Raw genomic sequence first — 13,139 nt, forward strand, 5'->3', positions numbered from 1 at the left:
GCCTGTATTCTCAACTCTGGTGGAGAGTCTGAAATGGATTTCACCTTTAAGACAAGACAACTTGGGAAGGTGAAGAATTGCAGCTTATGACTGGGCAGTTCTTTGTGAGGGTCCCCACCATCACCCACTTTCTATGATCCCTAACTAGAAGGGAGACTCTAGAATAGACGTTGGGGTCAGCAACTGGAGGCCCCAGGTCCAAATCCAACTCTCTGACGTCATATCGGATGTCATAGCACACCTTTGTCCAGTGCAATTGTCGGAGGGAGAAGAGGGATATGGGCAAACGATAACCATGACAACGGGATATGGCAACTTGGTGTGGAGGAAGGGATGGGGTACCAGCACCCATTTCCTGCCACTCTGGTCCCCATTCGCACATGGCTTGAAGGCCCTTACCTGACATGCTGGAAGTATTCCTTGGTGTGGTTCCGATAGAAGACGGAGAACCTGAGCATCCTCCCGGCAATGAGCTCCGCTTTCTCCTGCAGCTGCGCCAAATGCTCCTTCGCATAGTCTGCAGGGGACACCAAGGGGACAGGGTTTCATCAAATCCTCCCTCAATTGCCACATGACCAATCTCCACCTCTCTTCAGCCCCCCGCCCCAATATATCCCTATCCCCTCCTTCTTCTTCTTCCCCCCACACCTGGATCTTTTGCCTCCAGCCAGTTCTCTTTGCTCGTCACCCCCACCCACCTCACCTGCTCTGGGCGTCTTGCAATGGCATGCCTTTTGCCTCCCACTCAGAGACTCTTGCTTCATCACGAAATCTGGATTTACTACCTTTCAGCACCACTCAGCCTGTTCCAGCTCCCATCAAACAAGGCCCCGCCTTTTAGCTAGCCCAAACAAGTGTGTGTGTGTTTATTATAAAATCTCCCTTATTCCTTAAACTTCAAAACATACAGTACAGTGGTACCTCGGGTTACATACGCTTCAGGTCACAGACTCCACTAACCCAGAAATATTACCTCGGGTTAAGAACTTTGCTTCAGGATAAGAACAGAAATCGCGCAGCAATGGCGCGGCGGCAGCAAGAGGCCTCATTAGCTAAAGTGGTGCTTCAGGTTAAGAACAGTTTCAGGTTAAGAACAGAACTCCGGAACGAATTAAGTACGTAACCAGAGGTACCACTGTAATGGCCCACATTCCCTTTCCCATCCATGCAAGTAGGTCTTTTGAGACTGCTTAAGTGCTTTCAGACAAGGCACCAGCTTGTAGGCCGTAGTGTTGTGGAGCAGAAATGTGGAAGAGTGCAGAACAGGAGTGATGACATTCTCTTCTGGAGCACTACAGTAATTAACAAACCCTCCATAGGGAAGAAGTGATATTGAGTTTTACTATTGTTAGTTGGCAGAAAGAAGTCAGAGAATAAGGAAAATAATCAAGAGGCTGGATACTTCTTTCCTTTTCCTTGACGGGGTTCCTACCTCTTGGCACGAATGTCTGTCCTTCTATTTAAAAGCTAAAGCCTGCATTTCAGCTGGCTGAATAGCTTTCCTTAAAGCTCAATGTATTTACAAATTGAACCTATGCAGCCAGCATCCCTGAGTTCAATGGCATTTACACCCAGATAACTATGCACAGGACTTAAGCCAAGCCGCAAACAATAGTGAGATGTGTTATTTTATCTCCAGTCTAATTACAGGGACAGTCATGGTAAGCTTCTGCATTTCAAAAATTTACCATTACACTTTTAAAAAGCAAATTGCAGACATTGGGGTGGTTGGTGGGTGAGAGCGATTTGGATTGGGACCCAGGTGCAAGGCAAGGGGTGGGGGTGGGGGCTCTCACTGCAGCAGTCCTGAAATGGATCAGGGCCGCCACACCTGCAATTTGCTTTGTGCGGCAAAAGCTTTCATTGAAGGAAAAAAGGCTTCCCTTAAAAATGAGTGCCTAGGGCCTTGTCAACTATCTCAATTCCTTTGAACTTAGTGGGAAGTGGAATAAATTTATCTCTTAGGGCTCATTCAGACTTCTGCTTTCTAGGCACGGGAAAAGTGGAAGTGTGGATGAGCCCTTAGTGAACAGTTGGGTAAAATCCTGCTTGCCAGCTTTTCCTCCTGTCTAGTTGTGGGGAAGCTGTGGCCCTCCAGACGCCCTGGGACCCCAACTCCCACCAGCCAGGGTGGTCAGGCAGCATATGGAGATCCACAAGGGCTGCATCCCTGTTGCATCTTTTTCACCCATAAAAGTCAGAAGCTTCCCTTTTAAAAATAAGAACAAAAATTTCAAGGTGTCTGGGGTATATGAAAGAGGCCTCCCTGTGGCCGTGACTCCAAGACGTTGCCATTGAGGTCAGCAGGTTTTCCAGAAGAGAGCAGCTCTGGGGGCTGCTGTCCCCCTGCACTGCCCTAGCACCTCTAGCGCAAAAGATCCGCTGCACAAGGCAGCCACGTTGCCAGGCCTCCTTCTTGGAGGCTTTTAAACAGAGGCAGGATGGCCATCTCTTAGGGACTCTTTAGCTGTGATTCCTGCCTTGCAGGAGGCTGGACTAGATGAGCCTGGCGGTTCCTTCCAACTTTAGGCAGTTCTATGATTCTGCAGTTCTATTATTCTCTGATACTAGCATGTATTTTATTTATCTGCTGATTTATAAGCTGCTTTGCAACCCAAGCTACTTAAGTAGTGTTTAGTAAGACAAAATAACATAAAATACGGAAGAATACAAATTCAATGATTTAATTTTCATTGAAATGAATGACAGTGTTTCTGCGGTTTTGCAATCAATAGTCCTTAACATTCCTGGTTCAAACTTCCGGAAAAGCCTTCTTAAAGCAAAGGGGCCTTCAATAGTCACCTAAACATCAATCTACCTGGCACTTGTCTAGTTGGTAACTGAGTCAGAGGGCTGCAACAAAAAGAGCACACTTTCTAGCAACATGATAACCTCCAGATCGGGGTGAGGAACCTCCAGCCTGCAGACCAAACCTGGCCCCCAGGCCTCTCTGTTTGGCCCGCAAGGCCATTTACAGGAAACCATGCCCCCCCACCCCGCACCCCAGGTGATGGCAGGAGCAGCATGCTCCATGGAACTTTGAAGGAGAAGGTGGAGAGGGCACTTGAAGGTGTCTTCCCACCTGCTCATCAGCTGGAAGGCAAATGGAAGCATGCTCCCAACCTCTGTGCTCCTTCAAATCTTTGTAGTTTGAAGGAAAAATAGCGGAGGGGGGTCTCTTAAACACACAAAAATGTTTACTAAGGGCTGTTGGTTCACTTTGAAGTCCCAACAATTGGAAGGTGGATCAGCGGATGTCATGATGTTGTCAGGCGATTGACAGGTGGGTGGCTCTGCCCAGGGGTGGAGGAGATAAAGATCTAGCCCTCTGGCCAGAAGAGGTTACCCACCCCTGCTCCAGATGTTTACAACCACAATTTCCACCAACCCTGACCATTTATTTATGTTAGCTGGGGCTGATGGGAGTTGTCTTCTAAAACATCTGGAGTGTGACGTGTTGGCTATTATGGTTCTAGTACATACTAAGTGCATCTCTGGGTATGTGGCCCTCTCAAGAGTAGAACTGCCAAGGCTCAAGGCTTCTGCTGAACACTCACCTCCTGTGCAGAATTCAATGGTCTCGCTCCATCCAGACACAAGGTACTCTCCGTCACTCTGCTTCACTGCCGTCTGAACAGCCACGCTGTACTCCGTCCTGGGACTCAGAAACCAATGACCCCGCACAGTCATGGGCAGAGCAACTGCCTTGGCCACTAGCTTGGTAGGGACATCCTGCCCAAAGAAAAGAATCAAGCCGCGTCAGGAATCAAACTAGATTTAGGGCCTGGAGTTTCCTAGGAAATGGCTGGGCCCAGGCGCCACCACCCTAGGCACCATCAGGAGAAGGGAGAGGCCAAGGTTTCTTGCTTTAATTCTGGATTGGCCATAGATGGGAAGTTACATTCTCCTGGCCTGATAAAAGGCTGTGCTCCATCCTTTGATCTATGGCAGCCTTTGCCAACCTTTGCCCTCCAGATGCCTTGGACTACAACTCCCATCAGTCATCCCAACTCCAACTGAAGTGACTGGGGCTGATGGGAGTTGCAGACCAAAGCATCTAGATGGCCAAAAGTTGACAAAGGCTGGTCCACAAAATAAGATAACCCTTGTGCATCCTGCACCAACCCACTCCTGGCTTTACAGACTAGTGCACTCTCCAAATAGTCTACTTCCCAAATTTTCTACCTTTCCGTATCTGCTTGTCTGCCATGAAAGTTCTGTGTGGCTGCAGCAAAGCACCTGGGCAAAGCAGAGGATTTGACAACCATGTTTTTAGGGTGCTACCTCAGTCCATGCAGGACACTGGCTAGCGCTGTTGGGCCTCCCCATTATCTCATGCAAGCCGAGAGGGTGCTCTGCAACTCACAGCTGGCATTCCCGCAAAGCTGTGCAGGTGAAGTCATGGTGGCGGCAACCTGCCTTTCAGCAGAACTTTTCCTCCACTTTTTGTTTATTTAAAATACGTACAGAGTGCCCTTTATTCTGAGATCTCAGGATGTGGAAGAAAAATATATAATTTAAATTTATATTATAAGAATAAGGCAGAGGGAAAACAACTACATGACTCATTTGTGCAGGAAGTTGAGCCTCTTTATTCATTACTGGAACAAGGTACAAGATGCCACTCAGTTGCATGTTATGTTAGGAACAATCAGATTAATTCATCATTTGGAATCCTTGGCATAATTTTAAAAAATAATCATAGAATCATAGAGTTGGAAGAGACCACAAGGGCCATCGAGTCCAACCCCCTGCCAAGCAGGAAACACCATCAGAGCACTCCTGACATATGGTTGTCAAGCCTCTGCTTAAAGACCTCCAAAGTAGGAGACTCCACCACACTCCTTGGCAGCAAATTCCACTGTCGAACAGCTCTTACTGTCAGGAAGTTCTTCCTAATGTTTAGGTGGAATCTTCTTTCTTGGAGTTTGGATCCATTGCTCCGTGTCCGCTTCTCTGGAGCAGCAGAAAACAACCTTTCTCCCTCCTCTATGTGACATCCTTTTATATATTTGAACATGGCTATCATATCACCCCTTAACCTCCTCTTCTCCAGGCTAAACATGCCCAGCTCCCTTAGCCGTTCCTCATAAGGCATCGTTTCCAAGCCTTTGACCATTTTGGTTGCCCTCCTCTGGACACGTTCCAGTTTGTCAGTGTCCTTCTTGAATTGTGGTGCCCAGAACTGGACACAGTACTCCAGGTGAGGTCTGACCAGAGCAGAATACAGTGGCACTATTACTTCCCTTGATCTAGGTGCTATACTCCTACTGATGCAGCCCAGAATTGCATTGGCTTTTTTAGCTGCCGCGTCACACTGTTGGCTCATGTCAAGTTTGTGGTCAACCAAGACTCCTAGATCCTTTTCACATGTACTGCTCTCAAGCCAGGTGTCACCCATCTTGTATTGGTGCCTCTCATTTTTTTTGCCCAAGTGCAATACTTTACATTTCTCCCTGTTAAAGTTCATCTTGTTTGTTTTGGCCCAGTTCTCTAATCTGTCAAGGTCGTTTTGAAGTGTGATCCTGTCCTCTGGGGTGTTAGCCACCCCTCCCAGTTTGGTGTCATCTGCAAATTTGATCAGGATGCCCTTGAGTCCATCATCCAAGTCGTTGATAAAGATGTTGAATAAGACCGGGCCCAAGACAGAACCCTGTGGCACCCCACTAGTCACTCTTCTCCAGGATGAAGAGGAACCATTGATGAGCACCCTTTGGGTTCGGTCAGTCAGCCAGTTACAAATCCACTGAGTGGTAGCATAGTCAAGACCGCATTTTACCAGCTTCTTTACAAGAATATCATGGGGCACCTTGTCAAATGCCTTGCTGAAATCAAGGTAGGCTACATCCACTGCGTTCCCTTCATCTACCAGGCTTGTAATTCTGTCAAAAAACGAGATCAGGTTAGTCTGACATGACTTATTTTTCAGAAATCCATGCTGACTATTGGTGATCACAGCATTCCTTTCTAGGTGCTCACAGACTGTTTGCTTAATGATCTGCTCCAGAATCTTCCCTGGTATTGATGTCAGACTGACTGGGCGGTAATTATTTGGGTCCTCTCTTTTCCCCTTTTTGAAAATAGGGACAACATTTGCCCTCCTCCAGTCTGCTGGGACTTCGCCTGTTCTCCAGGAATTCTCAAAGATGACTGCCAGTGGTTCTGAGATCACATATGCCAGATCTTTTAATACTCTTGGATGCAGTTCATCTGGCCCTGGAGACTTGAATACATCTAAACTAGCCAAGTATTCTTGTACTATCTCCTTAGTTATTCTGGGCTGTGTTTCCTTTGCTGGATCATTTGCTCCAAATTCTTCAGGTCGGGCATTGTTTTCTTTATCGGAGAAGACTGAGGCAAAGAAGGCATTGAGGAGTTCAGCCCTTTCTGTGTCCCCTGTTTGCATTTCACCATCTTCTCCTCTGAGCGACCCCACTGTTTCTTAGTTCTTCCTTTTGCTACGAACATACCCATAAAGCCTTTTTTGTTGCTTTTAACCTCTCTAGCAAGCCTGAGTTCATTCTGTGCTTTAGCTTTTCTGACTTTGTGTCTACACGTGCTGGCTATTGGTTTGAATTCCTCCTTGGTGGTTTCCCCCCTTTTCCATTTTTTGTACACATCCTTTTTTAATCTTAACTCAGTTAAAAGTTCTTTAGATAGCCACCCTGGCTTCTTTAGGCACCTTCCATGTTTCCGTCTCATTGGTATTGCCTGACGTTGTGCTTTTACTATCTCCCTCTTAACAAACTCCCAGCCATCATGAACTCCCTTTCCTTTTAGTATTACTGTCCATGGGATCTCACCCAGCACTTCCCTAAGTTTTATGAAGTCGGCTTTCTTAAAGTCAAGAAATTGAGTCCTAGTATGCTTGGCTGCTCCTTTCCGCTGTATAGTAAACTTCAGAAGAACATGATCACTCGCGCCTAATGATCCTTCCACTTCTACCCCACTAACCAGGTCATCAACATTGGTTAGGACCAGATCTAAAATGGCTGTTCCTCTTGTTGCTTCTCCCACTTTCTGGACAATGAAGTTGGTAATAATAATAGTCTATTAACAGGCAGGAGAAGATTTTTAAAAATTCACCCTGGGGAAGGCCCTCTTTCCCACCATTAAAGATCTTCTAATTCAGGAACCTTTAATCCTGATGCATTTGTCTATGCATTGCATTAGATGGGGAGGCTTGTCTGTACAGATTGTTTGCAAACTGGAAATGATGCAGTGAATGACAGCCAGAGCTGTAGCTAGGTGATCTTGCACCCCTGGAAAAACTGTGATCTTGCACCCCTGGAAAAACTGATCTTGCACCCCTGGAAAAACTGTCCAGGTTGTGTCCCCCAGCCATGGACAAATTAGCTCTTCTTTCCGCCTCTCCTCCAACACCCCCCCCCATTCAATTCACCCTCTATTAAAAACCTTTTCTTATGAGGCAATAATCAATATTTTTATTTATAGACATATTTATGGACATATTTCTAAGCCGATTTTGTGCGCACGCGCCCCCTCGCCTGCACCCCTGGCGGGGGCCCACCTCACCACCCCCTAGCTATGGCCCTGATGACAGCCAGGTCATCAACTGGGAGAGGTAGAACTGGTAATAATTGGCCAATGCTACCAGTTTCTTTCCAAACCCTGGAGCAGGAAAGGGAAGGGGATGCTTGCTGCCCTATAAAAGTGCCTGTGTGTTAAGATCTTTGGTGAAGTGTGATCATGAGAGAGCACATACCTTGCATGACTGACCCAGGTTCAATCCCTGAAGCATCTCCAGCTAAAAGGACCAAAAAGCAGGCAGTGGGAAAGACCTCTGTGCCAGAAACCCAAGAGAGATGCTGCCAATCAGAGTAATGGCCAGATCTAACAGTTTCCTATGTTCAGCAGAACCTATGCTCAGAGGCCATGCTCAGAAGATGGGGTCTCTCTATAGCCAGCAGGGCTCTACCTTATTCTTCTCCCCAATTGTCTAAGCTCGCCAGATATTGTTGAACTACAGCTCCCACCAGGCACAGCAACTACGGCCAATGGTGAGGGATGATGGGAGTTGTAGTTCAGTAACATCTGGAGGGCCAGTGGTTCCCCACACCTGCTTTGGTGGTATTTTGTGGTTTTATTGGCTGTTGCCCATTACTGTTTGATACAGCTCCTTGCCAAGGGTGCAAGGGACTCTAGATAATAAAAGTTCCACTCTAGCACTAGAAGGTGAACAGAAAAGGTTATCGATGATGCTTTCCTAAAACAACGGGCTGAGAAACATCGTAAGAAGAAATTGGCAGCTCTTCCTAAGCGCCGTTCTTCTAAAATCATATGCGAGATGATGGGACAATGAGGGTGCAGCAAGCTCCCACAAATCCCACATGGATCTGTGAAGGTCCCCAGCCAGAGCCATTCAAAACACGACCTGCATCTTGGCTGGAGTGCAGAGAAGTTTCCACCTGCTTTAGGGTCCTATTTGTCCCAAAATGCCACAGCTGCCCCACAGTTTAAGAGCTATGGCTCTAGTCTTTTGTTCAGCTGAAGACATTACTTTGATGGGCACTCAACAGCTTTTGATGCCTGGTGGCAGCTGCCAGCCACTGAACACCTAACAGCCAGGTTGGGGGGGTGAGTGATCTTGCCTTTGTGTGAGAATTAACAAGTTTTTTAAAAAAATATCTGCTGTCTGATTAATGGTGGCAAATTTTTAATCAATCAAAAAGTTTTAAATAAATTAATCTAACTTGTTAACTGACAATATGCTGCAACCCTCCTCATGTGTTTACTATGTGGTGTAAAAGTACATTTTCTCTAAAGGTTTCAAAAATCTTTTGAGCACATCATCCCAGCCTCTACATCAATGTGCATCAAAGTCTTGTTTGAAACACTGAAGAATGACCATCCTAGGTGCCATAAAAAGATGGGTGATGGGTGATGGGAGGCTTTTTGCTTACAGTGCTCACAGAAGGCACAGTATAAATTAAGTGTGGAGAACTATAACATTCATTAAAATAGTACTTGGTTACTGTGGAACACTGCAATATTTATTGCTATCAGTAATTATTGATGAACAGGGCAGTATGTTTCTGTGAAATACAGCAGCATTTTATTAGCACTGCATTCCCTGTGTACTCACCTCGGTTTGTTTAAGTTTTAAAATGACTAATATGGTTGCTGTATACTCGGGTTTCAAAATGACTCACCCTGTAGTGAGGTCCAAATATTGCCTCTCCACCCTCATCCCAGGACCCGGCTCTTGCTGAGTTGCTAAACCTGCATCCAGCTTGTACCACTTCAGATTATGGGGGGCTCACATAAGCCCCTATGTCTCCAGGCCAAATAAAATACATTCCTGTATATAGCATATCAGGGATACGAATGGACAAGACAGTCTATTTCCCACCTGTGTCAGCTGCGCATGTTTTCTTTCAGAAGCCTGTTCCATTACCACATGGAACTCACTGCCCATTGATGGTGATGATGATGTTTAAAATATTTCCTTAAGAAGCATCCACATAGTAGTAATTATTATTATTATTATTATTATTATTATTATTATTATTATTACTACTGCTGCTACTACTACTACTGCTGCTACTACCACCACTACTACTTAATGCCCAGGTGTCTTCTAAGTGGTTAACAAAACATTATTAGAAAAGTGCTTTTACTGTACTGTTTTTAGCACCTGCTAAAAACTTATTTGTTTAAGTTACAGATAGGTAGCCGTGTTGGTCTGCCATAGTCAAAATAAAAAAATTCCTTCCAGTAGCACCTTAAAGACCAACTAAGTTAGTTCTTGGTATGAGCTTTCGTGTGCATGCACACGAAAGCTCAGGTATCTGAAGAAGTGTGCATGCACACGAAAGCTCAGGTATCTGAAGAAGTGTGCATGCACACGAAAGCTCAGGTATCTGAAGAAGTGTGCATGCACACGAAAGCTCAGGTATCTGAAGAAGTGTGCATGCACACGAAAGCTCAGGTATCTGAAGAAGTGTGCATGCACACGAAAGCTCATACCAAGAACTAACTTAGTTGGTCTCTAAGGTGCTACTGGAAGGAATTTTTTTATTTGTTTAAGAATGCCTACCCAGACATAAATTTGACAAGCATTTTAATATGCCTTTTTCATGTTTATTTTTAAAACTTCTAATTTTATTTATATTGGGGGGGAGGAAAGGTTAACTTGTTTTTAGCATCTGATTTTATGAGTAATTTTAATATATTATTTTATATTTTATGCAAACTGCTTAGAGGTTTAGTTGATTAAGCAGTATGTAAATCCTGTCAATTAAATAAATAAATAAATAAAAACGTAAGAGTTAGGCAAATCTGCTCCTGTTTGCATAATTTCGTACATATCTTTTCAAATACCTTGCTTTTTCGTATGCTTTCATTTCAATCTAAACTGCATGTTTTTCTACACATTGTCATGCAAAATTAAAAGAACTGCAAAACCCAAAAGATAACCGCATTCTGATCTGGATAATAGCTTGGGGAAATGCAGACTGAACAAAATCCTTGAGGACCCCTAGCCAAGTGGAAAGTTCTTTCCTAGCCTCCTCTTAGACAGGCTCCTTGTATATGTACAAAGCACTTTTTATATGAATGAACATTTGGTCATGTGAGTCTCCACCTTTGACCTGAAATGGCATGGCCTTTTACCAGCATCCACACTAGAACATTTAAGGCACTATCAAGCCATTTTAAACATTCATGGCTCCCCCCCCCAAAGAATCCTGGGAACTGTAGTTTGTTAAAGGTTCTGAGAGCTGTTAGAACATCCCTATTTCCCTCTAAGTACTACAGTTCCCAAGGTGCTTTAACAATCCATCCCGCTTCCCAGGGAACTCTGGGAATTGTATCTCTGTGGGAGGAATGGGGGTCTCCTAACAATTCTCAGCACCCATAACCAGGGGTCCGCAAACTTTTTCAGCAGGAGGCTGGTCCACTGTCCCTCAGACCTTGGGGGGGGGCGGACTATATTGGGGGGAGGAGAATGAACAAATTCCTATGCCCCACAAATAACCCAGAGATGCATTTTAAATAAAAGGACACATTCTACTCATGCAAAAACACACTGATTCCAGGACCATCCGCGGGCTGGATTGAGAAGGAGATTGAGCTGGATCCAGCCCCTGGGCCTTAGTTTGCCTACCCATGCCCATAACAAACCCTAGGCCTAGGCAGAAACTGACAAAGGGTTTTAAAAAACCCATCCTCTTTCAATGTAGTTGGAATAGCACTTCCGGGGTGGCGCCATCGGTAATGGCGGACTCCCTCTGATCCGGAGGGACCAGCTCTACGGGAATCGGGTCTGTTCCGCTGCGGCGAAGTGGGGACCCTTGAAAAAATCACAGGCGGGTGAAGCCTGTGACCGTGGGACTCGGCGGGCACCTTTTGCGCCCCCCCAACTTGCAAAGGAGCCCGATTACGGGTTCCGGAGTGAAGCGGGGAAGCGGCACGGTGCTGTGAATCAACTGCTTCTTCCGTGGAGCGAAGCCGCACAGCCGTTACCGGAGAGCGCTGCCTTTTTCCTGTGACAATTTGACTACAAAACAACTATCCGTGAGTAGGCTAATTTGGGAAACAAAGGAACAAAGAAGTAATTTGATACTGAAGCGGAGACGCATAAACAGGAAGTCTGCCTTCCCTTCTTTGTAAATAGAGTAAAGCAATGAACTTGTAAGCGAAAACCTTGAAAGACGTTTGAAAAAGACTATAATTCTAACATCAAACAAGCGATTTCCCCCCTTGATTGCAGGAGAGGAGGGGGGAAAGGTCTGAACTGTATTTCCCTGCAAAAAGAGAGAAAAGGAAGCTAAAATCCACCGCTTAAACCTGGGAACAGGTTGCCAGTGAACAATAAGAATGCCGTACTGTGAAATGCGCTGTTGGTGAAAGTACTCTTTGACAGCTAACTCTGCAAGTGAGATACAAGTGAGATACAATATTTCTGGCTGGCTTCTCCTGGTTTTAAAGTAACTGGAAAACAACTGAAATTGAAACTGTTGTCTTTTTTGTGAATTGGGGGATTAAAAGAAAAAAGGTTAATTATTTTAAGGCAACAACTCTTGACTGCTACTGTGTCCCCCTAGAGGAAGTTTGAAACTGTTACAATAACAGCTGGGCCAGGGGAATTTTCCACTTCAAAACAAATTCTGATCGTGGGATTGACCTTGGGCCTTATCTAGAGTGTTATGGCAGATGGAAAGGAGAAAATAGATTTGCTTCAGGAAAAAAACAACGAGGTCTGGTAGATCATTTCGTCCAGACGTTGGGCTGCAGCGAAGAGCATCAACATCTGGTCCTTCTGGATTACCAACAGGAGCCGCATTGGTACAATCTAAACCCAAAGGAATGGCATCTGAAGATGTTTTGGCTCAGGCATTAGGTAAAATTAATGAATCTTTGGAAAGAATAAGTAAACAAGTAGCTGAAGCATCAGTTAAAATTGATCAAAACACCACAAGTATTAACAATTTGGGACAGAAGGTAAATACTAACACAGAAACTATTGAGAAATTACTACAGGAATCTACCTTGACCCGAAAGACAGCTGAAGAAGCAAAGAAAATAGCAACTGCTGTAGAAGAGAAGATACCACCAATACACAAACAACTTGAAGACCACAGGTCAATATTGTCTATGATTGAATTGAAGGAGAAGCAAATGAATTTGAGGATCAGGGCCGAACCTGAACTTGAGAAAGACAATCTGATTGACTTTCTTACGCAGGAATTTACAGACTTTTGGAACCCAGATTTGGAGAAGGAAAACTTTAAGATAGTGAGTGCTTTTAGGCTTGGAAGAGGAGGGAAGAAGAACAGGGTGAGAGACTGTTTGATCACCCTCCGAACAAAAGAGGAGAGAGATAAAATCTTGAGTCTGCACTTTCAGAAGACTTTGGAAATACATCAGTCAAGAGTGGAGATATTTAAGGACATTCCCAAATATCTTCTGGACCTTAGGTCCAATTATAGAGATTTGGTCGCCCTGCTGAGAAGCAACGGAATCATCTTTAGGTGGGAATTCCCCCAAGGCCTATCCTTTAGCTACAAAGGGAGAAAGATAAAAATAAGATCAGAGGACGACAAAGAAAGATTTTTGAGAGACCACGGAGAAGACCTGCAGAAAGAAGCTGGAGAAGAGTTAAGAGCACTAGAAAG

At 45.0% G+C, this 13,139-nt stretch overlaps 1 protein-coding gene and 1 long non-coding RNA gene across 3 annotated transcripts in view; both read right to left on the bottom strand.

Moving 5' to 3' along the window:
• Positions 1-13,139, bottom strand: part of LOC310695834 — a 205,193-nt gene that overhangs the window by 30,868 nt on the left and 161,186 nt on the right. The gene's annotated exons all lie outside the window — the stretch shown is intronic.
• The window catches only part of PHYHIP (phytanoyl-CoA 2-hydroxylase interacting protein), a 55,741-nt gene that overhangs the window by 9,012 nt on the left and 33,590 nt on the right, over positions 1-13,139 (bottom strand). For both annotated transcript variants that reach the window (XM_083480722.1, XM_083480721.1), the window contains exons 3-4: positions 3,558-3,732; positions 400-517 (exon numbers count right to left, since the gene is read on the bottom strand). In XM_083480722.1, the coding sequence (XP_083336848.1) occupies positions 400-517; positions 3,558-3,732 (293 nt within the window). The remainder of the gene's footprint in view (positions 1-399; positions 518-3,557; positions 3,733-13,139) is intronic.

Source organism: Podarcis liolepis (genome assembly GCF_965112155.1).
Source record: "Podarcis liolepis genome assembly, chromosome: 16".
Taxonomy (NCBI): Eukaryota; Metazoa; Chordata; class Lepidosauria; order Squamata; family Lacertidae; genus Podarcis; species Podarcis liolepis.